We start from the raw sequence: 26998 nt of genomic DNA, 5'->3' as shown, positions 1-26998 counted from the left end.
ATGTCGTTCATCTTCGAAAAACTGTCGTAGGGATGACAATTTGACCTATACCCATTGGATATTTTTTGTGGGTACCCTAATTTTTTTTGTTCATGCTTATAGAGAGCCTAATAAATGCGTTGACATCATGGCAAGACAAGATTGCTTCAACATCACAACATCCTCCTCACAACACGCCCTCAACACCACCACCTCCCAAAACGCCAACTGATGGTGGCTCTACAAGTGCACAGAATCGCAACCAGGTAATAAAGTGATAAGTTATCGTTCTCCACAGGGATTGTGTCAAGATTACTAGTTTCGTTTAGGAATTTAGAGAGTTTTGCATTCGTTTTGTTGTTTAGAGATAGTTGTGCAGATAAAAATAAATGGCAGGAAAGTAAATGACAGATAAAAGTAATGTGGTGCGTGTGTGTCCACGCGAGGTGGTTAAGTGTTTTCGAATCCCTCCCTTACTCCTGCTTGGTGGTTAATTTCCCTTGTTCCCCTCTATTAGGATTAGTCTTATAAAATAGGTTAAGGAGCACTTTTTGCCTATTTCTATTACAAACTGATTAGAGCCTAGTTTAGGTTGCTTTTACTCTGCTTATATGTATCATTGCCCTAGTCGGTTCCACTTTTTCGTTTAAACTTAGGTATCCTTACCCGTAAGGCTCAATGGTGTCGCAAGCTGTCACGTGTGCCTAAACTAGTCCTAACTCTAACTTCAGGTAGAATTTATCGTTCTTGACTTAGCTTTAATCCTACATTAAAACCGCAGATATTGAATTTAATGGTCTCATATAAGCTCTAACATACCTCCTTCGATCGGGATAATTAGCTTCATTTCCTATCCGATATCCACTAATTTCCTAAGAGTTTATTCTAATGTGATCAGTATTAAAATAAATAATAAAAACCGGATAATAAAAGAGTTTCAATAGGAACAATTGAATTTAAACCCAAATTATACAAAACCAAGCATTCGTAAGGGAGTCATCGACTCCACCTAACCTAGGAAAAATAAATTACAAAGACAATAAAGAAAATAACCTTATTGGCCTTGGAGTTCATTTGGCCTCCTTGCATCCTCCTTAGAGTTCTCCTAACTCTAGAGTGAATATTGAATATGTTCCAATATTTCTGAATGAATAATAGTGAATGAGGAAAACTCTATTTATAGTTTTTCAGCTGGGTTTGGGCTTTTTCTGCGAGTCCATCGCACCCATCATGGCCACCAGCAGCGGACCTAGGGGTGGGCTAAGGTGGGCCACGACCCACCCCACCTCAAAAAAATAATTTTTTTATACATAGGGTATTAATTTAAATGTATTATTAATGATTTTAAGTCATTCAGTATACATATTTGTACAAATATTAATGTAAATATTAATTTAAAGTTTATTATTGATGATTATAAGTAACTCGGTAAACATATTAGTTCAAATATTAGTGTAAATATTACTTGATAATTAATTGAATTTATATTATTAGATAAAATTAGCAATTGAACTAGCATATATAAATATGAAATGACATAAAAAAATAAGTTTAATTAATATTTAATTTTTTAAGTCCCATATTTTCACATTTGGTGCAATTTTAGTCATATCTTAATGTTATTTTTTTCTTTTTTCCCGTAAAAATAGTGAATTTGGATGGCAAAAAAATGTGAATTTTGGTCTCAAATTTGATATTTCATCTTTAGATTCAATGTTGGAGACAATAAATCACCTTTATGGCCAAAAATCATAACTTTTATAGTAAAAATATAGATTTTTGTACCAAAATTGTAACATATGAAAATAGAGGGACAAAAAAAATCAATTTAAAAATAGATTGACTAATTTTCGACCCACCCACAATATTTTTCCTGGTTCCACCACCGGTGGCCACAATGGCGTGTAATTTTGCCTCATCGTGGCCACGATGGATCATATCGTGCTAGGATGGAAGATCTGTTGAGGCAAAATCCTAATTTGATGTTTTAAAGATAACAAACATCTTAATTATATTTTAAGTGAATTCTGATCTTTTTGTGATCTAACAAGTGCTCTTGAGTGATTAATATAGACAGGAACAAAAGCTCATTCATTATATATCACTACACTTAAATTGATTGAAAACTGCAAGTTTATTAGAATGATCAAAGAACATTCTCCAGTCTGCACTTTTTCTCACGTGCAAAGCTATACATCAACAATAAGCACTTAATTGATATCATCTGAACAAGTGACAAATAAGCACTTTTGCAAAGGACTTTATTGAAGAAAATCTCTACAGGATATAAGTCATTTAAAGCAAGGATTAAATGATAGCAAAAGAAAGCTTCCTATTTGGTCATGTTTAAGGAATAAACATGAACATGTCTTTGACAATTTATTTCTCAAGCTCACATGCTCTATTCAAAGATTATTTGAAGACATTTATGGACCAATGAAAAGGAGACAACAAGTTTGAAATGGTACTTCTCAAAGGACTTCATAAAATATATTTCACTATGATCTTGATCTACAATGGAAAGCTACTTGTACTTTTACAAGTACACATGAATAGTAAAAGGATAAGAAGACCAGCTATCATCATATGATCATCATGAATATCTTGAGGCCCACGAAATCAAAACAAGCAATGCACATCTCTCTATTTGATCTAGGCCAAGAATCAGAAAATACTCTGGGAGAACGATCTAAGAACGTTCCAAAATCAAGCAGACTTTCTGCTCTTGATCGAAAGATTCTCTCCAGCTGCATCCAGCTGTTGTAATTGATCTTCCAAGGCTTCAACAGTGCTTGTTCTTGGAGAACAAGTTCATACAGCTCAAAGATGCTCAACCTCACGCTCCTCATGACATCATCATTCTAAGAATGTTCTTAAGAAACATCTTCTCTCTCATCAAATATTATTTGAATAATATTTGATCTGATCTTTTAAAGGACTAACGGCTAGTCTTTGGCAACACTCCAACCTGCTTGGAGACCACGGAACAAAGGACAAACAACATCTATAAATAGCACACTTGGGTGCTTTGAAGATTCAAGAGTTTCAACTACAAATTTCAACATCTACACTTGTCTTTTTCGACCAAGTCATTAAACTCTTCCACTCTTACTCCAGCTCTCTAACATCACATACTTGGATCAGTATATCATTGAGTGAACTGAGTGTATTCTTCTATTAGCTTCTCAACTTGATTTTCTCTTCATTTGAAAGCTTGTGATCCGAACAATTCATTGTAAAACATTGGCTCAAGTCAATACGTAACTATTGATTGAGTGACACCTTAGTTTGTAGGACTGAGGTAGATATTAAGCTTGTAGGGCTTAAGGTTATTGATCTTGGTTTAGATCGAGGAGGTTTGTAATTTGAGATTACTAGTATCTCAAGATTATAGTGGATACTCACGAAGCGCGAGGGACTGGACGTAACCCATACTATTAGGGGGTGAATCAGTATAATTGTTGTGTGTTGATTCTCTCCTCTCTTATCTTTTATTTTCTGCAAACACTAATCACATAATTCACTTTGAATTTGTTTTACTGCTAACCAGATCGTTCTGAGATCATTCTAACGCTTTCTGTTGAGTTATATTTTTATAAGGTAAATTTTAATAGGTTCACAATTCAATCCCCCTTTCTTGTGAAAAACTTTGCTACTTCAAGATCTTCTCCAGATTTTCTGCTTTCTTTAACAGCCTTTCATCGTGCCACGATGACTTGTCATCGTGGTACGATAGGAAAGATTTGTTGCAGATTTTCTTCAATTTAAACCGCCTTCTCATTGCGCCACGCTGGATCTCATCGTAGGTACGATGGATTGTGCTGTTTATTACATTTTTTTCCCTTTTTTGCTGCTTTTTCCACTTTTCTTGCTTTTGTGCCAAGTAACTTCACTTTTCCAGGTATTTGCTTGCTTGTAGGTTTCAGTTGTTATTAAAACTACCCTAAATTACTACTAAAAACATCATATAATTGACTGTCATCACCAACAAACAGTCTTCAACCACCACTATCATACCATCGAATACCACCATTGAGGCAACTCCATAACCAATTTGAAGCCAACAATAACAATGACAGAAAACGATGGACCAACCGATCGAACACCACCATTGAGGCAACTCCACAACCAATTTGAAGCCAACAACAACAATGACAGCCACCGCCTATAGCCGTTCAACACAGGAGCATGCAACACGACAAAAAAACACCGAGAACCACCAGAAACAGATTGGACAGAAACAAGAACAAAACAAACGAGGACACGACGAAAGAAACAAAAAAAACCCATCGAGAATCAGAACACAACGGAACCAAGAACAGAAAAAACAAGCACACGACGGAAGAAAAAACCACCGAGAAACATAACACAAACGGAAGCAAGACAGTAGAAAACGCGGAAAAACAAAAAAAAAAGACGAAAACGAAGGAGGACATTAGCAACACTAACCTCCCCACAAAACAGTGCAAATTGAAACCTCCGAGACATCAGTGTGGTGGAGCTGCCGAAAATTTAAGAAACAAAAAACAACCCAAAAACATAGTTGAGATGAGAGGTGGTGCGGAATGAGAGTTCATCGCACCACCACAACCATAGATCTACATTTTATTTAAAAAGAAAAAAATTTGGATTTGAGGGATTGGAAGAAGGGAGGCACTACTAGGTTTTGAGGAGAGAGGGGTGAACATTTTCTGTTTTATTGTTTAGTGAAACTACAATGCAAGATATAAAACTTGCAGCATGGTTAAAAAAAATAAGGATAAATTAGTAACTTGATGGTAATCAATTTTAATATATTAGTAATAGATAAGTTTAACATATACACTATTTCTCTCACCATTCAATTTTATCAAAAATGTGAAGTGAAATTATTGGATATAATTGACATATCGTACCTTTTAAAAATAAAAATTCTTCTAAATGACATTTAAAAGAAAAGGAGGGAGCATTATTTTTTATTTTTTATTTACGATTGAATTGATCATCGAACCCACAATATCTTGTATACTACCAAAACTTCTCACCACTAAACCAAACATAGTGGCTTTAGTGTCCACAAAATCATAGATTAATTCAATTTAATAATTTACTTGATACATATGATACAATACAACCAACTGTATCTCAATTTTAATTTATTTTTAAAACTAAATATCAAGTTTAGTTTGGGAAAAAATAAAATAATGATTGTTAAGGAAACCCTAATTATGATAATTAAATAAGGAAGAGAGGGAGAAGGGCTTTTAAAAGGAGGAAAGGAAACATAGGATTAGAGTCAGTTTTTCATACGCTCACAGCACATTTTATCAAAACCCTTTCTCTCTCTCTCTATCCCTTTTCCGCTGTCATCTTCTTCTTCCTCTTTCTCAATGACGACTAACAACAACAAAGAAGCTTTCAACATCGCAGATCTCAGTTCTGGTACGCGTTTTCTCAACACTCGTTTTTCCCTAATCTCTCTGTTTTTTTTTTTAATTTAGTTTTGATTTTTTCTTAGCAGCACTCAATGAAGAGGATCGTGCTGACCTAGTTAACGCTCTCAAGGTTTGCGTGTTTCTTCATCAGTTACTCAATTTGTTTTGTTCATGTTTTAATTTAGACCGTCAAGTTTAATCTAAACCCTAATTTTGATCAAACCCTAATTTGATTAAACCCTAATTTTGTTCATTTTTTTTTGTTTGTTTTTGTTTTGGTTTGGGTTTTGATGATTTGTTGAGTTATTATTTATTAATTAATTTTTGTTTTTCTGTTGGATTTGTTTGTAGAGTAAGATACAGAGCCTTGCTGGGCAACACTCTGATGTTCTAGAGAGTCTGTCCCCTGTTGTCAGGAAGCGTGTTGAGGTTCTCAGAGAGATTCAGGTATATTCACTAAATTATTCTAGTTTTGTTTTGATTTTCTTGCTAGTTTTTGTTGGTTGTTTGGATTTTTGAATTTGTTGTTGTTTTATGCTTAATTGTTTAATTTGAACCCACATGGGTTGACCTAGTTGTGATTGTGAAGCCTTGGGAGTCGGACCTTGGAGTGTGCTACTCTCAAGGTCTCAGGTTTGAATCCTTTTGGTGCCACTTTATGTGTTGTGCCAGTTTGTACAGGGCAAAACATTGGGTTTTAACTGGCTTTAAATGGTTTCCCTGCTAGTGGACGGTGGGAATTGGAAATCTATTTGGACTGAAAGACCATTCCATTATTTCATTTTGTTAATCTATTATTTTATAAATTTTGAAAATTTGACCCTGATTATGTTTCTTGTGTTGTTAAAATAGCTTTTATTCTTAGTTGCAAATTTGAGCTTGTTCTCTGTGAATAAACCTTTTCACCCTTGTATAATGTTGAATGAATCTGTAGTTTGTACTTAATCTTCCCTTTATATTAATCTGTTTTTGCTTTTTTTTATTAGCTACTGAAATTGTTTAGTGACTGTACAGGGTGAACATGATGAGTTGGAGGCGAAGTTTTTGGAAGAGAGAGCTGCTCTTGAAGCCAAATACCAAATATTGTATCAACCATTGTATCTAAAGGTATCCTGAGGATTCTTTAATTAATTGTATAGAGAAAATAGCATATCAGACATGATGCTATTTAATGAGACAGACATTACATTACTGGTTCCGCTGTCGAATTTAATCATGTTTAATTTTTGTATTATTTAAGTTTAAAGTTATAATATGTTTTACATGGAAATGTTTGATGTAATATTTTAATCAATTGCCTTATATATGAATGGATGCAGCGCTTTGACATTGTGAATGGTGTTTCTGAAGTGGAAGGGGTAACAGCTGAAGCTACAGCCGATACAGCCGAGGCTGAAGGTAACTAGGAACTGTCACCTTACACTTTCATTGTTTCAGTTCTTTATCTTCAGCAATTTTCTTGTGACTTTTGCAGAGAAAGGAGTGCCTTCATTCTGGCTCAATGCTATGAAAAACAATGATGTCTTAGCTGAAGAGGTAGGTTGAAAACAGGGTTCAATTGCTAACATCTTTCCCTTAAATGCTTGAGTTTTTTAAGCCATATAATTTACTTTTGTAATGATGTTTTCCCTGCTTCTCTACAAACTAGATTACGGAGCGCGATGAAGGTGCTCTAAAGTTCCTCAAAGATATCAAGTGGACCAGGATCGATGACCCAAAAGGATTCAAGCTTGATTTCTTTTTCGATTCCAATCCATACTTTTCGAACTCGGTCTTGACAAAGACATATCATATGGTTGACGAGGATGAACCAATACTGGAGAAAGCAATTGGGTAAGCTGCTTTTTTTTTACCTGATGCTATTCTGGTGTTAGTTTCCATAGTTTAGAATATTGTCAAAGTATCTGCTTGATCATGAATAATGTTTACATGCTGCATTTTGGTTTTACAGGACTGAAATTGAATGGCTTCCTGGAAAATGCCTGACTCAAAAGGTTTTGAAGAAAAAGCCCAAGAAGGGTTCAAAGAATGCTAAGCCAATTACCAAAACTGAAACTTGCGAAAGCTTCTTCAACTTTTTCAATCCTCCAGAAGTCCCTGAAGATGATGAAGACATTGATGAAGATATGGTATGGCAGGCTATCTAAATAAACTCAAGGCTAAATATAAATTTGAAATTTCCGCCTACTATCGCTTGAACAATATAATTTATTTTGCAACAGGCTGAGGAACTTCAGAATCAGATGGAACAAGACTATGACATTGGGTAAGCTTAATTGCATATTTCTTGTTGTCTAATCTGTGTCCAACCTGTATCATGCTCATATCCTGTTTTAGTATAACTGTTGACTCATGATGCTTTTTTGAATTTGTAATCTTGAGTGTATCCTTAAATGAATTTCTATGCTTCTTCAGGTCGACAATAAGAGATAAGATCATCCCCCATGCCGTGTCTTGGTTTACCGGGGAAGCTGCTCAGGGAGAGGAGTTTGGAGACCTGGATGATGACGAGGAGGATGAAGACGACGATGGTGAAGACGATGATGAAGAGGAGGATGAAGAGGAGGATGAGGATGATGATGAAGAGGAGGAAGACACTAAGACTAAAAAGAAGGTATAATCTCAATTTATTTGAAGTGCTGAAATCTTGGTATATTTTCTGAATTTGTTTGCCTGATGCAGTATTGCTGATATGAGGAGTGTTATCAACACTCTTTGAGATACTCTCCACTGTCCACTATTGGCTCCATACCACATAAAAAAATGTTTTAACACATAAAATTCAATTAATAATAGAGTGGTTGTTGAAAAGAGTCTCTCAAAGAGAGTGTTGGTAGCGCTCCCCTTGCTAACGTTGTCTATATTTCATTGTTGTCAAATAGCAACTATAGCATCATTATAGTGTTATAGCGTAGCAGAATTTGAACAATGTTCCGCGACACACTATTCAATACAAAGTGCTGTTATATAGTGGCGTTATTAGACTGTAGCGTAGCAGAATTCAAATAAATTGCAATTTTGAAGTGCTGAATTGTTGGTTTATTTATTTTTTATTTGAAGTTTGAGCTCGAATTAACTTGCTTTTTTTCCCTGTCTTGTGTTGTTAATTTCCTTTGGAACGTTGCTGCAGTCATCTGCTAGTAAGGTAAGGCTATATTTTAACTTTGTAATTGTAATGAAATCATATTAGAGACACATTCTTTCTTTTTGGATTTGTTTTCTTGATGTTGAATTGATAACACGAGGAGTGCTGGCCTTCATGTTAGCAACACACTCTTTGACACACTGTCTCCAACCTTATTATAAAATGGTGGGACCAACATAGATTTCAACTAATATCTCAAAAAGAATGTGTCAAAGAGTGTGGTGGTGGTACTTCTCTTGCTAAAAGATTGTCTTTATTTCAATGTTGTCAAATAGCAACCAATAGTAGTGCTATGGCGTAGCAAAATTTCGGTAGCGAAGCAAAATTTCAATTTTCAACAATGTTCTGCCATAAGCTATTTAGTACTGCTGTCAAATAGTGGCAATAACACTTTAACATAGCAAAGTTTGAACAAATTGCTTTTGAGATCCACGATTGACAGCATTCCTGATTTCCATTTTGTGTTGTATATTTTCAGAAGAGCGGAATAACTCAGGTTGGTGATGGTCAGCAGGGAGAAAGACCACCAGAGTGCAAGCAGCAATAGTTTATTTCATCAAAGTATTGTGCTGCTAAAAGTTGTTTTGGGGTCCTAGTGCCTGATGAAAAGGGTTTCAATTTCATGTGGTTTTTCATGGTCCTTAATTCATTTTCCTCCCCTCAATCTTATGGTCTGAATTTATTGAGTCTCTTTTTTGTCTCTCTCCTTTTGGAGAGAAGTTATATAGTCAAGGGTGTTGTGATTTATTGGTACTTAAATTTATAGGCCTCCTTCTGAGATACTTAAAGTTTATGCTTCATTATTACCAAAATTTCTGGTAAAAACTCATTAGCAAATCATTGCGACAAGTTTTTGTGTGAGATGGAAAGTTGTGATTTTTTCGTAGTTCATGGATATGTTCTGATTTTATTTTTGGTATTCAGTTTTAGTTACCAATATTTTGCCAAAATTGGGAGTTTTTTTTCATTGTCGTTTGTGGAAAAGTTGTGAGGATGAAAATCAAAGATAAAATAAGGTGTTACTTTTCTAACTACAGTTTTTAAAAATGTTTTTATTTTATAATTATTAGGAAAATTATTTTTGATATATATAATTTGGTCTCTTGACAGTTGACACACTTGGAGAATGAATTTGAAAGAATTTATTTGAAGAATAATGCTAGCAAAACACTCTTTAACAAACACACTCTAACACAATCTCTTTTATTGGTTGAAATTCACATGGGTCCCATAAAAAAATGTGGACCCATATAATTTTTACGGGATCTATATAAAATTTAATCAATAGAAGATAGTGTGTTAAATTGTGTTTGTTAAAGAGTGTGTTGCTAGCCTCATGTGTTTGGTGCAATGGCAGAATTATTCAATGGAATGAGTATAAATTAAATTCAATGAATGTGGTTAATATAAGTGTTATTGGTATGGTTATTCACAATTCAAACAAATTGGTATTTCTTTGTCAAAAATAAGAATAAAAATTGGTATTTAATTTTTTAATTTAATTAACTTTATTTCATAATATAAAATGTGGTTGATGAAATAATAGCTCCATAATAATAGTTTCACTAGTAGGCGTAAGATAACTATATGACTAGTTTATGGAGTATGTAATTCGTATTCGTTATAATAATATTCGTGAGTTGTGCAATACTTAAACAACTTGCATAGTAGACATTGCTACTTCTTAGCATAGAGGTTGACAATATGAACAACTGTTTTTATTTTTATTTAAGATTTGGTACTTGGCCCAAAGAACAATTAATTTGAGGACACCAATTGCAAACAATTATGTTTTATGGATTTCAGCCGTATGAAGGGGGTTCTCTCTCTCTCTCTCTCAATCGTTTTATACTCAAATTTTGTCTTTCGGGTTTGCTTTTTGGCAGTAAAATCCCCTTTTGTGTGAGTTTTGTTTTTCGAATTGTTTAACCTTTTGCTAATCTGATCGTGTGTTCATAATATTATCACATTTCCAATTCATTATTATATTGTATGATGAGTTTGATCTCCTCTTTCACTCCAAATAGGGTAGATCATAGCTACTAGCGGTACCATTCTTATGGTTGAACCCTTTGTTTAAGAAAAATAATGTATCTCCAAAACCTATCAATCACTGCAAAAAATGAGCATTATAAGTGTAGGTGGTCATGCAACTCCAAAATTAAAGTACCTTGTCCGCGTCTATGGTAAATAAATAAACCATGGAAATAGCTAAAAAATAGCTTCAAATAAGGTAATCAAAACCAACAAATTTGCAGAAACTATATCCCTCTTAAACTATATCTTTTGTCTTCACTAGAAAATAGTTTTAGGACTCACTTTGGTTGAATAATTTTATTGAAATTTTTTTACTTTATTCACGATGAATAAAATGAGAATGGCGAAGAAATGTTCAAATGTTATCAGAAATAAAATTCAAAACAAAACATTTTTTTAGAAACAATATTATATATATAAAAAATAATTACACATAAATAAAAGATAGACGGACATAGTTGCGCCGCTAAACCTTTAAACCTTTATGTATACAAAAGGGAAAAGAAAAAAAAAAAAAGAAATTTGGGGACACAAAAGAAAAACAGCAAATTCCTAGAAGTATTTTTCTAGAAAAACATGCTATGAGCCCAATACCCACATTACACACAAATGGTATTTTCTTCCTCTTTTGAGAAAGAGAATGGAAAATTAAAAATGGAGGGAAATTAAACAAACCCTAATAACTAAACAAACTCAAATTCAGGGTCCATTTCTCCATGCAATTTCCATAAAATCAAATAGATTTTTTACTGAGCTTTCATTTTTGTGTTCCTATTCAATGGCGAGGCTACTTCGAAGCGCCAACACTTTTCTCCTCAATCGCTCTTTCTTCAACCATGGCCTTCCAACGGTAACTCGTTGCTTTTACCCTTTTTGTATTTTGAATTTGTGTGTATGAACAATGATTGATTCATTTACCCTTTTTCTTGCAGCGCCAACACTTCAAAAATGGAGTATTGGGCACACCTCAAGTTTTGAGCTTTTCAACTAATAAAGGTTTTTTTAAACTTAATTTTCTTATTTTTTTGGCTTCATATTAAAACTCAATAATTGCATTTGAAAACAAGTCGCTTTTGTTGTTGTAATTTGAAATTGCAACAATCTTGAATAGGGTGTTGGCTTAATATGTAACAATAACACTTCAGATTGAAAACATGTCTGGTGTCTCGCTAACAAGTGTCACCAACACACGAGTTACATAACATTCAACCACTTCCGTTTTCATAACGAGTTACATTACTCGCGTCGTTTCTACGTGTGTGGTGTTCGTGTTTCATAGGTTTGGCTTAGTGAGTGTCTATGTGTGTGGTGTTCGTATTTCATAGGTTGGCTTTGTGAGTGTCTACGTGTTTGGTGTTCTGTTTCATAGGTTGGCTTTGTAAGTGTCTACATGTGTGGTGTTGGTGTTTCATTATAGGTTGGCTTAGTGAGTGTCGTCTACGTGTTTGGTGTTCGACTGCTCGTGTTTCATAGGTTGGCTTTGTGAGTGTCTACATGTGTGGTGTTCGTGTTTCATTATAGGTTGGCTTAGTGAGTGTCGTCTACGTGCTTGGTGTTCGTGTTTCATAGGTTGGCTTTGTGAGTGTCTACATGTGTGGTGTTCGTGTTTCATTATAGGTTGGCTTAGTGAGTGTCGTCTACGTGCTTGGTGTTCGTGTTTCATAGGTTGGCTTTGTGAGTGTCTACATGTGTGGTGTTCGTGTTTCATAGGTTGGCTTAGTGAGTGCCGTGGATTTCATTGTGGTTTCGGCTTAATGGTGTAATGACTCTAATATAACATTGTGACATGAACTAGTGATACTTATTCATTTTGTTGTATTTAGTCTAGAATTTGTTAGATATTTGTTGCTGTTTTATTAGTATTATGTGAACTACACTGGAACTGAAAAAATAGAACTATTTGATTTTGCTAGTTTGTTGTGTATGTAGTGCTGATTTTTGTTCACAACATTTTTCATTTTCATGTACTTAGGTAAGAAGCGCGCTAAATCAGATGGAAGTGACTCGGGTGAAGATAACATGTCTAAGAAAGATTTAGCCCTACAACAAGCCATGGATCAGATCACCTCTACATTTGGAAAGGGATCTATCATGTGGCTTGGTCGTACTGTCTCACCCAAAAATGTACCTGTAGTGTCAACTGGTTCTTTTGCTCTTGATATAGCCCTAGGAATCTTTGGTCTTCCAAAGGTATCCTCATATCTCTTACTTTTCTTGCACCTGAACCAACATTGGACCTTTTGTTTTTAATATATAGTGAATAAGTTGCTCTTGCTGATGATAAAAGTTTTTAATTTTGGCTCAATTTGTTAAGTTTCTTGCCACAATTCTTTTGCATATTTGCTTTGGAGAAGTATAATTTAGTCTGGAAAATATGTTTCTGGTTGTGAGATGGTACTTAGCATTTTCGTTTCCAAGTATAATTTGATATATACACATATAACTTGAGAAAAGGCGAATAGAAAATCAATCTTCTGTTTCATTATGCAACAGTTATGCTCTGCTTATTATATGTAACTGTGATGTCTGCAGGGGCGCGTTGTGGAAATATTCGGTCCAGAGGCTTCTGGGAAAACAACTCTTGCTTTGCATGTGATTGCAGAGGCACAGAAGCAAGGAGGTATTGTTTATATGCTATTTTGAAGTGATAATTGGAATGCTTATACTTGACAATCAGGAATGTATAATTTTTGTACTGCGGTTAACTTATTAAGAATCTCTTAATCGGTAAGTTTGTATATGCAGGCTATTGCGCCTTTATTGATGCTGAGCATGCACTTGATAAGTCACTTGCAGAGTCTATCGGTGTAAATACCCAGAACTTGCTTCTTTCACAGCCAGATTGTGGTGAACAGGCACTTAGCCTCGTGGATACCTTAATTCGGAGTGGTTCGATTGATGTAATTGTTGTCGATAGCGTAAGTGTGAGACACTTCTTTCTTTTTAATCCTTTAATTAATCATCCCTTGTGTGTGTGTAGGTGATGAAATAATTCTGTTGTAACTTTTGTGCCTTTAATGATGTGTTTGATAAATTCTCGGTGTCCTGAAATATGTGATGATGATCCTGTTCTGGAAGCAACACTTTTTTGTGGCATAGACACTGAAATTCTTAACTCCCCATTTTGCGTTAGTATCATGTATTGGTGTTTTGTTATAATTGAGAAAATGCATTTAACTTTTTGCCATGTCTCCACTTATAGGTGGCTGCTCTTGTTCCTAAAGGTGAGCTTGATGGTGAGATGGGTGATGCTCACATGGCAATGCAAGCTAGGTTGATGAGCCAGGCTCTTCGGAAATTGTGCCACTCCTTGTCGCTTTCACAGTGTATATTGATTTTTATAAATCAGGTAGCCACACTTACTGATTGCGCTGTCATAAAATTTTCCCGTGGTTGAGTTTTGCATATCATTTTTTTATGGATCAATTAGAATCCGTAACAACCATAAGTTTGTGTAGGGTTAGTCTGGTGTTACTAATTTCATTTTGGTCTATGAGTCTGACACATCAACAATATATTTAGTCCGAGTAAAAAGTGGTTCAGTTTTCATTTAATATTTGAGTTTGCGCTTGGTTAGTGTCCTATAGCCAAGGTGATTTATCCAGCTAACGCAGTTCTGTGCAAAATTTAGTCAATGTGTAAATTTTGAACATTAGAAATCAAAAGCTTAAGGCACCAGACCCGTATACATTTCGTGCTGCTTCTAGTGGCAGAATGATTTTATGGATATTAAGGAACATGGATTTTATTGCCGACAGTGACCTAAAATAAGCAGATGAAATGTATTGTTGTTGAAATTCTGGTACACGGTAGACAAGTGTTGTCCATGATGTTCAGACACTTGTCGTAACACTTGTCTTAACAGAGAGAACAATAAAACAATGCATTAAAAACATATACTGAAAAGCATAAACAACACACCAGAATTGTTAACCCAGTTCAGCACAACAGCCTACTCTGGGGGCATACCAAGTCAGGGATAAAGTCCACTAAATAGTATCAATTCGGAGCTAAACTCCCTCGTTTACAATTCCTCACTTAATCACTACCCGTGTTATACTTTCTACCCAAGACTCACCTAAGTATGAGGCCCTCCTCAATCCCTCTTCAATCACAGAGGGCGATTGGATCAACGGAACAATTCTGAACAGATAGAAGACACACTTCCATGAAATTAACACCTAGCCAACGACTAAGTTCACAATTTGGAGTTGCTTAAAAGCTTTCTCCAAGTACAATATACTCAACTCATTACCTACAGGTTTCTGAGTGAGGACACGGTGACCATCTCACAGCCCGAGTGGTTCACTTTACACCAACTCTCCTAGAGAGTGGCTCAAAGACACGAAACCCTTAAAAGACTATATCTTCGATACTCTATTTTAGCTTCAAGTTTCGTTGTCTAAAACAGGGTTAGCAGCACCCTTTATATAGCACAGCCTCGTGGGCTTTTCACAATGCTTCAGCTCCAAGAAATCTCCTAGAGGAAAAATATATTTTTACTAAATCTTTCTTTGCATCAAAATATTCCTCCCATAAATATATTTGTTGTAAATATATTTTAAAATTAAATCTTCTAATCTTCTTGAAGCACAAAGATTTATTTGAAATAAATCTTTTATATTTTCTGCAGCAATCTTCACAAGATATATTTTTGAAACAAATATTATATTTTCTAAAAGTTATTTTATTCCTTTAGAAAATAGAACTAGGGTTCGGCTGCCTTCAGAAACAATAGACCACGTGCGCCTTGTTGTGTAAGAAACCACGAAATAATTCTTCAATCAAATCTTCGAAAGATTGAATGTAAAATAATAAAACCAGCTGGCGCACAGTCAGACACACAGGTGTTGTTCCAATGTGTACGTACATCTGTCTCAACACATGATGTATGCATATATGTCTCAACACTTGGCTAAAAGATGTTTTTGCAAAATGTAGCCAACATACAAAAACCCAACAGTTGTATTGTATTTTAGATTTCCTGATTATCTTTTGGTGTGTCGATCATCATTGTCTGGTTTATGAATTTTGTAATGTTGTGGAGGCTGAGCTTACCATGCTATGCGAGGCCTACATGATTCCTCGTGATGTTTTGACATGCAATTTTTATTATTTTTATTTAGATATTGTGTAAGAATATAAATATCTTCTATTTTTCGTATATTTAATTAATTTTATTCATATTATCTGTGGGAAAATCTTGTCTTATAATTACGGGAACTATTTTCTATGCTTCTCTAGGTAAGGTCAAAGATTTCTACTTTTGGTGGATTCGGAGGGCCTACTGAAGTTACTTGTGGTGGCAATGCATTGAAGTTCTATTCTTCTGTGAGGCTAAATATCAAAAGAATAGGTTTTGTCAAGAAGGGTGAAGAGGTACAGTTCATCTATCATTTCTCTTCTATTGCTTATTGCCATGCCTGTTCAAATATAACGGTTTCAACCAGAATTATCGATTGTTTACAATGGCATTGCTATAGCCTATAGTGCTATAAGCTATTGCATTGCATCCTCGTTAGCATCAGCATCTTCTGTCACACTTATTGTTCACATCACATTGTTCTAGTTTTTATTTTCATTCTACTAATCCCATCATCTTCCTCTTCTTGTGATTCATCTTTTGATTATTAATTATGAATGTCTTAAATTTTGGGTAGATTTTTATTTATAATCAACTTATACATGCATAATATAAATTATTTATCTTGTATCATAATTTTTTTGTATAGATCTGGTATCCACTGTTCTGCTATAACATTTTTGTTGGTTATGCTGCACTGCAATCGGGGATTCATAACTAAGGTTTCAAATAATCTACGTTGAAGTCACAGGGTTTGCAATAGGGGATTGGAAATAATAAATGTTTTGAACTATGATTATGGTTTGATATGATTCATTTAAAGTAAAAAGCCTAAACACCGACCCTTATTTATACCAATGCAAGGTGTCTAATAGTTTTTAAGAGATAGTAATAAAGAAATATGGAAATTAATCAGTATAATCTTGAGATAGTCAAAGATATTGTATGATGGGAAACTATTAAGAAGTCTCCCGTTGGATGTGAGTTGGCCTAGACGTAGGTTTATAAGTAAGAGGCAGTCCTCACCTTACAAATCGGTTTTGTAGGGTTGAGTTAGGCCCAACTCCCAATTTCTAAGATGGTATCAGAGCCTCTCCAAGATCCACTGGACTGCCTGCTATTGGGCCACCAAATATCCACCCACCAAGGCCCAAGCCCAATAGTGTTGGGCGTGAGGGTGTGTTAAGAAGTCCCGCATCGGATGTGAGTTGGCCTGGACATGGGTTTATTAGTAAGAGGCAATCCTCACCTTACAAGCCGGTTTTGTAGAGTTGAGTTAGGCCCAACTCCCAATTTCTAGTATGAGATATTTTAAGATACATCAAGATATTATGAAGTATTCTCCAGATACAGAAGAGTAATTGTGTCTTGAACAAATGAGTGAGTGTTAAACTTTTGAGATTGGCTGTCATTTTTGGTAATTGGACTTGTCCAATTTTTGCATCATGAACTATAACCTCAAATAAACTTTTATTTAAGATGATGTTTTCATGATTTAGTAATATTTTAATTCTGAGTTTTAAAAAACAGAAGTTATTTGAAGTTGTTTGCTTGCTTATTATTCAAATTCTTTAATTGTTCATAATCAATGTATTCCACATCCAGCAGTTGTTGCTCTGTCAACGTAGCTGTAATGGCGGATAGCTATCTTCGATAGGTTTCATTTCTCATTTGCTTATCTTTTTAATATCTGCATGTGCAGAATTATGCATATGTTGATCTTAAGATTGTTATGAATGCATTAATGTCTAATTTACCGTATGAAAACTTAATTTATGATATTCTCCGGTGCAGATTTTAGGAAGCCAGGTTCTTGTCAAAGTTGTGAAGAACAAGCACGCCCCTCCATTTAAAACTGCGCAGTTTGAGCTTGAATTTGGAAAGGGCATATGCCGAGAAGCAGAGATTATAGAGTTGAGCATAAAACACAAATTCATAAAAAAGAGCGGTTCGTTTTACGAATACAATTGCAAGAATTTCCACGGCAAGGAAGCACTAAAAAATCACCTGATCAACAGCGACGGCTTACAAGAATTAACAACAAAGCTTAGGGAAAAGCTTCTCAATGCCGAGTCAGAAACAGTTTTGGAACAGCAGGCCATAGATGGAGATATTATGGAAGAAACGTTATCTCATGATGAAGAAGCTGCTATTGTTGCAGAAGCTTGAATTCACACATTATGTTATGTTTTGATTGCGGAATTGATCACAACTGATGCACTCAAATGAATGTGGCTCTAAAATGCAACCGGTTCTTCCTATGCTTGTTTCGATTGACATCGTTCCTTACAGGCCATGTGAAAGTTTTGTGGAGGAGGAATCAAGTTTTGTGACTATCTAGTTAGGAATCAAGTGTCAATGCTAGTCAAGGATATTAATCTACAATCTGTATTATAGTATTGATGCATATATGTAGAGTATGCATTTGGTCGAGCAGTGGACAACTGTCACCGCGAGTTTAGAACTCTTATTGGTTTTTTTTTTTGAAGCTTCAATGTGTAGCTTCTGTTCTACATGATTTTTTCCATTGTGATTGATACTTGATATTTTTCTAAACACAATGGTACTCTTGCATTTAACTCCTTGTTTATCAGGATCATAGAATGGTAGTTTTATTCTTGGCGATCATATGAAGTAGAACTGGATTATTTGTGATACATGGGATGGATAATTTTTTTTTTTGTTCGTAGACAGAATGATAAATAGCACATGTAACTCGTACACACAAATAGGAGACCTCGGGTTTAATTCTGGGACACCACATATATCCGACCTAATAATTATGACAAATAATTATGACAATTTGCTGGTTAAATTAGTACTTACGGATTGTAATGGTTAATTTGGATTTGCAAGTTGATTTAAAAAAATTGAAATTTGTTGACAAGCCTTTGATTTCAACCAAATTACTTAGTGTTTTCGGTGTAAAACGGGTATTTTTTCTGCGTAACTACTGAGTGAGACTCAAATTAGAGATGCAAAACTTAATACATTGCAATAAACTATAAGACCCAATAGTCATGTCCAATTTCTCTAAAAAAAAAAAACTTAATTTTTATTTTTAATTTAAATCGAGGATGATTTTTAATTTTTTTTAATTAAAGGGCCACTTTTAGATTTGCATATGACCTCCAAAAACTCGGGAAGGGCCCTGTCTGTATTGGGAAGAGAAGTTTGATCCTTCAACTAATATTTATACAAATTATTCATGGATTCATATAGAGAAGCAAACAATAATTTACTCAAATCAACGACTTTCCCTTCGAGAATTGTTCAAGCTAGAGGTATTAAACCTTTTCCTAATACACACTGAATTTGAGCAAAATACAGCATAAGAGAGCATCATGACTATGAAAGTTAGACTTTATAAGAAATCGTTAGTTGATTCAGTGGTGATTGGCGCCGAACTTGGTAGGGAGGACCACAGTTCAATCCCCCGCAACTGCGATCGGGAGGGGACTAGAACCACTTGATGTCAAAAAAAAAAAAAACTCCCATATCTTATTCTTACCCATATTATCAATCATATATTGTCCATAAGAGATACTATCTAAGATTGGTTCTAGGACAAAAGAAGATTGAATTTCAGAGTGAAACACTTATCTAATAGGTTTAATCCCAACAATAGCAAATACATTTAAAAGGGACACAATTAGCATTCCATAACAAGTATGGAAAACGCAGTTTTAGGCATGTTTTAACATCAAACAACTTATATATTTCGAGTCAGAGTACCTCTTATACTCCCTTCATAATTTATTTAAATATTTTAATGCTAAAATTTTATTAGTAAAACAAGAGAAAAACAGATTATAACTAAAACAAAAACAGATAAAACAAATAATAGACTCAATAAAGAAAATTATATAGACTTAATAGAACAAATTAATTAATTATGAAACAATACAAACATACTACATAAAAACCAATTTCTTTTTTGTTAAATTGCCCAATGATTAGAGAGGCAGAGAATCTCACACATCAAACATCCATGCAGCTACCATGTATGATTTGATACTGCTGAAAAATAATTAATTAAATTACAAAGTGATTATGTGAGTCATAGATTTTAGTCCACTTGGGAATGCATCAAGTCAGCAACAACTCTTCTCACAGCTTCCTGGAAGGCTTCCTCGTCCCATTCACATTCCTGCATAAGCCACCAAATATTAGTTTCCCTTACCTAATGAAGATTATTTTGTGGTATATATTGTAGTGTACTTTTCTAAAGTAAAATTTGATGTTGATTAATGATGATGACATATGAAGTTGGACACAATTCTTGCAATATACATCAATCGTTTTTTATTTCCTTTTTATTTTATTTTTTAAAGAATGAAATTGATAATGTTTTTTTTTTTTTATTTAGTTTATATATAAAGTGTCACAATCACGGTATAAAACTCACACATATAAATGCGAATTTTTAAATTCGAATCTGGTTAAATTAGATTTTCCAAACCAAATTGGTATATTTTTCTTTTGTCAATTAGTCTAGTAGTTAAAAATTACATCATTAAGATGGATAAATGGAATGATCGAGGCTCAAACCTCGACCTAGACATATATAATGCAATGTCTCTATCAAATGAGTTAAACTCACATGACAAATTTGTATAGTTTAATTGGTACAATGATTGTTAATACATAAATTTTTTATTATTATATAATAAAATTAGTACATATTCGAAATTGCTTAATGGAATGAGACTCCTCTGTTTATTTTAGATAGTTTCGTTAAGAATCAACTATGTTTGTCTAGTTTTCGTATTTGCACCTTTTAATGGAGTTTTAGTTCTTATCCCCTCCATTTATATTTGTTGCCCTTTTTATCATATTTTGGGGTGTCTAGCTCTTAGCTAGCATCTTTTTGGTTAAAAAAAAAATAGTACATATTCAAAATGATATACTATTAGAAAATCACACATATAAACCAGAGAGATCAAGATTTAAATTCGATTCATGATGTTCGATCTAATAATTTTGACATTTCTATCAGTTGAACTAAAATTCGTATAAAATGAGTGATAAACACTGCTTAATTTTTTTTTATACCCTCACAATATGCTTAAATATTCAAATATTATTTTTTTGCTTGTCAAAGATTCAAATATTTTAAAACTACTTTTGAATTTTGAATTCAATAAACAAATTGACATCATTGGATAACGTACTCTAATGTGACGTTATTCATTTGTCAAAATTATAAATTAACTCAACTGACTATGCCACAAGTTTACATTTCTTCCTTTACTAGACAAATTTATAATAGAAATTAAGAACACATCTATCTATGTGACTATGCTGACTCATTTTTAATGGCTGCCAAAATAGAATTCACTTTTTGAATTGAAATTTTTTGTTTTTGTATGTAAGGTGAAAAATCCAGCACACACACCTAATTTTCTCAAGCAAGCAAGCACAAAGTTGCACCTGCCATGCTCCTTCCTTTAAGTTTAACCATTTATAGAAACTTGTAGAATTGTTTTTTTTTTTAATGATTTGACCAAAGTTACTAAAATTATATTCTCTCTTCGTTCCAAAAAAAATATCCAATTTGGCCACGTACATTGTATACATATTTTATTTTCACCAAATTATTATTATTATTATTATTACTCCGTATTATTATTTTGATGAAGTAGCATGTGAATAAGTGGAGTGTCTAAAATTCGAACCCCAACTCCTGCATATATAGTGCGATATCCTTACCAATTGAGCTAACCTCACGAGGACTTTTGACCAAATTATTTTATTAATAAATAAAATAAATTAATATCAGCATATAAGATGTTAAATTTGTTTCGATTAATATTTTTAAAAATATTAATTTTTTATAATTTTTTTTGTTTACAATGAGCTGAGTATCGAACTCATGATCTATAGTATACTACCCAAACCCCTCACCACTAAACCAAACCTAGTAGCTTAATTTTTTTTAATTTTTATTAGTAGGATCAAAATTACCCTCATTATGAAACATAAGGAATACTATGAAGAATTAGTTTTACCATCATGATCATAATAAGGGGGTTTCTAGGATCCTTCCATAAAGTATAATCAGCCGCCACTTTTTTCAAAACCTAATTATTTAAGTGTACCAATTATATACTATCATAGTGACTAGTGAATTATAGACTTATCAAGCGGCCATCCCTTTTGAAAACTAGTTTGATAATATCGCCTACTTACTTATGTAAATAAGACAATTGCTAAAGTGAGAAAGTAATATATGGTATAATACGGTGCATCAATACTTAATCTGCCACTTATTATTTCATACTTAATTGTGTATATGTAGATATTTATACAATTTATGATTTTTTACATACCTGAGTAATCCTTAGCCTGAATGTAATTTGATGAATGGAATTATCCCCTTGTGCATTATTTGTATTTGTTGCATCCATTGAAAGCAAGTTAACATGTTGAACTTGATTTAAGAATTCCAATAATCTAATCAACATATCAACTTGAGAAATTTGTCCCATCACATTCACTTGCAAATCCACTATCATTGGCTCGTCTTCTAATGAACTTGATTCTGGTACATGCAAAATTTGCACGTTTAATCTTTCATTTGATGATAATTTGATAATTTCTTTTGTTTTTGTTGATTCTTTATTGGCTGCTGGCAATTGTTGTGACATCAACTCATGATTTCTTTTGCTAAGTTTGTCTATTTCAGCCATCAATGACCTTAATGTCTCCTTTGCTGTTATTAGTATTGATGCTTTGTCTTTCTGGTCAAATCATGTTCAATATCAAGACATTAGTTTGAAATCATTAGCATACATACATTTAAAAAAGGTACCACTAGTAGTATAATTGTAGTCATATGGTTTGACGATGACTAAATCTCAGTCGAGAAATTTAGATGGCCACATTTAGTGACATTTCGCTCTCGTCTATGTTTTTTTTTTCTTTCTTTTTTTTTTCTTTCTATTCACTAGACTCGAACCCGTGTGATCTTGCATAAGGAATTTAAATTCAGTTCTACTCCGGTTGATATAAAGATTTTTTTTCCTCACTAAACCAATATATTGTTGGTTGTTGAACATAAGTTAAACAAATATGACTATTATCTTCATTTATATCATTTACTTGGTTGATTCATAGAGTGTTTTTACAATTTTTATCTTGTTAATAAGTGAAATGAAATAATAATTAACATAAATAGTAAAAATGAAAGGGAAAAAAAAGAAAAAACAAACAATGAAGTCATGTCTTTTCTATCATTAATATAATCTTTTGCATGGACAATTATGATCGTAATTGTAGAGACATAAAAAAACTTAACGTCTTGATGTCATGGTTCAATATTTTTCAAAATATTTTTCCTTATATACATAAAAATTCACAGATTATAAAACAACATAATGAGTTAATCAATTATGTACCTTAGTTCCTTGAGGAAGTAATGCTCTAAGTGCTTGAAAATTCTCATTAAGCTTCTCGCGCCTCCGTCTCTCAGATATCATATGATGAAGTTGATTACTCGAAGGACGCATCGCTTGAGTACTCCGATCTCTCAATCTCATCAAATTCAAGTTTCTAAAGAATGAAAATGATCTCTTCATCAAACTTTGTCTTCTAAAATTTGACCCTATATTAGGACTTTTATCATTTCTATACCTTCCAAATGCACTAGCTTCTTGATGAACTCCATGCAAGTTTCGTTGAGAGGGGGGTGTAGATATAACATTTTGTATTGCTCTCATTATTGCATCATTTTGATGATTCATTTGTGTTGTAGAGAACAATTGTGTTGGTGTGATTTGAGGAAATTGTTGATGTTGAAGTTGAAGGGGTAGTGTGTTTGAAATAGGTCTCATTGGAGGGATTATTGATCCTCCAAGATGTGTATGATCAGGTGGAAATTGAGATGGAGAAGTTCTTCCAGTTGGAATATTGTTGAATATGAGAGATGAATATTCAGGACTACCTGCTGCTGATAGTGATCTCATTGAAGATGAAGATGATGAAGGTGGATTAGTATTTTGATCAATAATTTGTTGTGTTTGTCTTGAAAAATCTTCAGGAAATAAACTACTAAGTGCTGTTTGAATATCAACCTGCAAAAACAAAAATAAAAATTGTAGTGTTATATTAATTTTTTTTTGTCTCAGACGTAAGAGTTTGACCAAACGTACTAACCTTGTAATCTACAACAGAGACCATAGGGGACAACATTCAAATCGTCTAAAATGACCATTTGTCATTTCAAATAATAATAAAATAATATTCAACGGTTCCAAATTGCGGATGTGGGGGGGGCGCCACAACTGCATCATACGACAATTGTAATGTGACGAAGTGAATTCACAGACAATGGCTGCAAAAAAACCACATCGCCACCACATAGACCATATTGAAGTCGCAACTAACTAACAATCTTGAATATTACATGCATTTGGATTTTTTAATCATTTGTGAAGATGACAATAATTTTTTTCTTTTTTGTGATAGAGAATGATATGTGCAAAATTATGAATAAAAATTCTTTATCAAGCTATCAATAAAGTTATAAATTTTTTCAATAATTATAAAATTAATTTTTTTATGTTTGCTGTGACTATAAAATTATTTCACACCGCAACTGCGCATCAACGAACTCATTTTAAAACAATGATAACATTTACATATTATAAAATGATAATATATATTTGTACAAAAATAAATAAAAAAATTTTGTATAGTTTCTTACTTGAGACATATTTAAGAAACCAAGCTCAATTTCTCCTTTGTTGCACCCCATGAAAACAGCAGTCTGAGAAGAGAAAAGGGAAAAGACATATAGTATTGTACGGATTTTTGTCAATCATATAAGCTCAAAATAATTAGAGAATTTTTAGTTTCTTGGACAACAAACCTTAATTCTTGCTTCCTGATAGAATTGTGTCTGTATTTCTGTTGTAGACAGTGCAAAAAGTTCCAATTGTTGCAGCTCGAGGTACGGTTGTTGATTCCTAAAAGCTAGTCCAGGAACACAACTGAACAAAATATAAACAGACGAATAATAAATGTGTGAAATTCTATCACGTATCTTTAGAAAACGACTTTTCTTAAGAAATATACAAAACAGAATAATAATAATAATAATAATTTAGGCAAAATTACGCTAGAAGAATTTATTATAAGATGCAAAGAAGCATATAAATTTAATTACATAAACTTACTCATCATTGACATCAAATGATAAAATTCTGTATTGATTAAAAAGCTGTTGTGCTACACTTCCCAAAGAAGAACTTGGAATTTGATTGTTTAGCACATTGTAGAAACCATCCAAGAAGGACAAACGACTATTCCAAAAAAAATCAAGTTGAATATTAAGCACAATCAACAACCATCACAATTATGTTACAAAATACTTTGGAATATAATAATGTAGGTAGGTAGGTGTATGCATATAAATAAATTATATACTTTGGTAATATGGTATTATATGCCCAAAGACAAATGTAACAACATCCTCCAAGTGATTGCATTAGAGTATGAATAAATTCAGTTCTGACGGCTATAGGAAGAGAAAATACACCTTCCATATGGTACATGCAACTTTATGCTAATTTTTTTTTTTGAAACTGCTAAATTTTATTGATAACGCAACTGAGTGTAAGATGAACACTGTCCGCAAAACCAAACTCATACAAAACTTTTCACGAAGGAAGAATTCCAGCAAACCAATGACAATCCCTAGAAACTCTTAAAACCATCCATATGAATTCATTTTAGGCTATGCTAATTATTATACTTTTTCATCATTTGAATTCAATTTATTGCTATATGCTATGAAATGCATTGCATTAAGCTCTTATATGTATGTATGTATGTTTAGAGGGAATGAATTGGCTTCATATATGGAAGAAGAATACTAAGACAAAAAGTACTAGTAGTTATATTTCTAAATAATATATATTTGGTATTGAAAATTTCAAGATAATTGATATTTTTGTGTGAAAAGAAAGAATTTGAAAAGTAGTGAGAAGTGGGTGATCCCACTAAGAAGAAAAATATATAGTTGACATAAAATATAATTGCCCCACCTGAATAAGGAAGTTGAAGGATCATGAAAATAATGTCTTGGTGTGTTCTTGTTAAGATATAGTGATTGAAAAGTAGTGACAAGCTTAGGTGTGTAGAATGAAAAATGTTATATATGAGTGAGAGAGGACTATAGAAGAAGAAGGGGTTGGGTTTTTAATTTAAGTATGGAAAGTAATAAAAAATTATGGTTTTTAAATATAAGTAAGGAAATTAAAGAAAAGTAGGAAAACGCAAGCAGCCAAAAAGAGAAGGTTGGAAAAGTAGTGAGTCAAAGTCCTATGCTTGAATGGTTTGAAATTTAGTCAAAGGATGAAAGGAAGGAACGGTGTTCTTTCCATTCCACTCTACTGTTTATTGGATTTTTTTTTCTTAAGAAGTATTTGTGTACTTTTCTCTCTTCAATTTTAGTAATTATTTGCTTTCTTTTCCATTCGTATTTTATTTTAATTTTTTTCATAATAAATTTTTTTTTGACAAAAATAAAATGATATTCATTGATTCAAATTGATAAAATACATCAAATACAGACACATAATCAACATCGCTAAAACGTAAAGAATGAATCTGCGAACAAAACTCACAACATCCAAGTTAATAGCATACAACGACAAAATGCTTACAACAAATAATATGATAAAGTTAAAGTCATCGGAGTATCCATGCCTCCGGATCTGCAGTGTTGATGCCCAAATCATTGGTTGAATCTGTAATTGACTGAAGCCGATCTTTTCAACATAAATCAAATGAACACCGCAAATATACGGGACAACAAAAGTGTCGCAAAAGACGACCAACAACACAACGCCGCACTCAAACGACGAAATCACAAAAAAGAACACACAAAAGAAAAAACTTAATCAATGTGAAGATCACTTATTTAATTAAAAAGAAAAGGAAAAACAATTCAGAGCGGTGATTTTGGGTTTAAAATTGACCCTAAAATCACCCCTCCTTAATGGATGAAGAAAAACTAAACTAGGGCGGCGGCTATGAAGAATAAGGAGAGAATACTTTATTGTAATATTTTCCTATATTAGATATAATCATATTATAATTATCTTTTCCGATAAAAAAAATCACTTCGGGTTAGGTTCGAACTTTGGTTTGCCGTAGAAATAGATTGGCTTCCATTTTTTTTCCTCATTGTTTCTTAACTTGTGCTTTTTTACAATTGAGAGGATTATGCAAATCCATTTTCTACATAGTAGTAATTTAGTCTCTTCTGTTAGATTCAACCTCTTTGTCAAATTTTTTTATTCATCGTAAAAGGACGAAGCATACACATCTATT

The 26998-nt window shown here is 33.3% G+C and overlaps 3 protein-coding genes across 6 annotated transcripts; 2 read left to right on the top strand and 1 right to left on the bottom strand.

The window, feature by feature from the left end:
* The first annotated feature begins 5227 nt into the window (after positions 1-5227).
* Positions 5228-9424, top strand: LOC123882897 (nucleosome assembly protein 1;2-like). 2 transcript variants are annotated; one of them, XM_045931547.1, is made up of 12 exons: positions 5228-5400; positions 5477-5523; positions 5745-5840; positions 6408-6500; positions 6713-6791; positions 6868-6929; positions 7042-7226; positions 7345-7522; positions 7616-7659; positions 7809-8007; positions 8524-8538; positions 9017-9424. In XM_045931547.1, the coding sequence occupies exons 1-12, from the start codon at positions 5349-5351 to the stop codon at positions 9083-9085; spliced, it is 1119 nt and encodes a 372-aa protein (XP_045787503.1). In that variant the 5' UTR covers positions 5228-5348; the 3' UTR covers positions 9086-9424. The 2 variants fall into 2 exon arrangements, with proteins under 2 accessions (XP_045787503.1, XP_045787504.1); XM_045931548.1 differs by having other exon boundaries at positions 5229-5400; positions 5480-5523.
* Positions 9425-11148: 1724 nt separating this feature from the next.
* LOC123882896 (DNA repair protein recA homolog 3, mitochondrial-like) lies at positions 11149-18237 on the top strand. 2 transcript variants are annotated; one of them, XM_045931546.1, is made up of 8 exons: positions 11149-11425; positions 11508-11571; positions 12548-12765; positions 13108-13195; positions 13321-13493; positions 13778-13924; positions 15820-15954; positions 17453-18237. In XM_045931546.1, the coding sequence occupies exons 1-8, from the start codon at positions 11354-11356 to the stop codon at positions 17825-17827; spliced, it is 1272 nt and encodes a 423-aa protein (XP_045787502.1). In that variant the 5' UTR covers positions 11149-11353; the 3' UTR covers positions 17828-18237. The 2 variants fall into 2 exon arrangements, with proteins under 2 accessions (XP_045787502.1, XP_045787500.1); XM_045931544.1 differs by having other exon boundaries at positions 13321-13499.
* Positions 18238-19525: 1288 nt separating this feature from the next.
* On the bottom strand, positions 19526-25651 carry LOC123882895 (putative transcription factor bHLH041). Of its 2 annotated transcripts, XM_045931543.1 has the most exons (8): positions 25088-25651; positions 24838-24963; positions 24531-24651; positions 24366-24428; positions 23294-23733; positions 23059-23212; positions 21991-22401; positions 19526-19808 (listed from the first exon to the last, which is right to left on the bottom strand). In XM_045931543.1, the coding sequence occupies exons 1-8, from the start codon at positions 25213-25215 to the stop codon at positions 19728-19730; spliced, it is 1524 nt and encodes a 507-aa protein (XP_045787499.1). In that variant the 5' UTR covers positions 25216-25651; the 3' UTR covers positions 19526-19727. The 2 variants fall into 2 exon arrangements, with proteins under 2 accessions (XP_045787499.1, XP_045787498.1); XM_045931542.1 differs by having other exon boundaries at positions 23059-23733; positions 25088-25649.
* Between the last annotated feature and the right edge of the window lie 1347 nt (positions 25652-26998).

Source organism: Trifolium pratense, linkage group LG5 (assembly GCF_020283565.1).
Source record: "Trifolium pratense cultivar HEN17-A07 linkage group LG5, ARS_RC_1.1, whole genome shotgun sequence".
Taxonomy (NCBI): domain Eukaryota; kingdom Viridiplantae; phylum Streptophyta; class Magnoliopsida; order Fabales; family Fabaceae; genus Trifolium; species Trifolium pratense.
This window is presented reverse-complemented; position numbering and strand designations above follow the sequence as displayed.

What these genes read in the sequence shown, in the direction of transcription:
- LOC123882897 (XM_045931547.1), top strand. Translation starts at nt 5,349, where the DNA reads ATGACGACTAACAACAACAAAGAAGCTTTCAACATCGCAGATCTCAGT. An exon ending in CATCGCAGATCTCAGTTCTG is followed by an intron (nt 5,401 to 5,476) that starts GTACGCGTTTTC and finishes ATTTTTTCTTAG; the next exon opens with CAGCACTCAATGAAGAGGAT. An exon ending in AAGACATTGATGAAGATATG is followed by an intron (nt 7,523 to 7,615) that starts GTATGGCAGGCT and finishes ATTTTGCAACAG; the next exon opens with GCTGAGGAACTTCAGAATCA.
- LOC123882896 (XM_045931544.1), top strand. Translation starts at nt 11,354, where the DNA reads ATGGCGAGGCTACTTCGAAGCGCCAACACTTTTCTCCTCAATCGCTCT. An exon ending in TCAACCATGGCCTTCCAACG is followed by an intron (nt 11,426 to 11,507) that starts GTAACTCGTTGC and finishes TTTTTCTTGCAG; the next exon opens with CGCCAACACTTCAAAAATGG. An exon ending in AGAGGCACAGAAGCAAGGAG is followed by an intron (nt 13,196 to 13,320) that starts GTATTGTTTATA and finishes TTGTATATGCAG; the next exon opens with GCTATTGCGCCTTTATTGAT.
- LOC123882895 (XM_045931542.1), bottom strand. Translation starts at nt 25,215, where the DNA reads ATGTACCATATGGAAGGTGTATTTTCTCTTCCTATAGCCGTCAGAACT. An exon ending in TATAATACCATATTACCAAA is followed by an intron (nt 24,964 to 25,087) that starts GTATATAATTTA and finishes TTTTTGGAATAG; the next exon opens with TCGTTTGTCCTTCTTGGATG. An exon ending in TCATTTGATGTCAATGATGA is followed by an intron (nt 24,652 to 24,837) that starts GTAAGTTTATGT and finishes TATTTTGTTCAG; the next exon opens with TTGTGTTCCTGGACTAGCTT.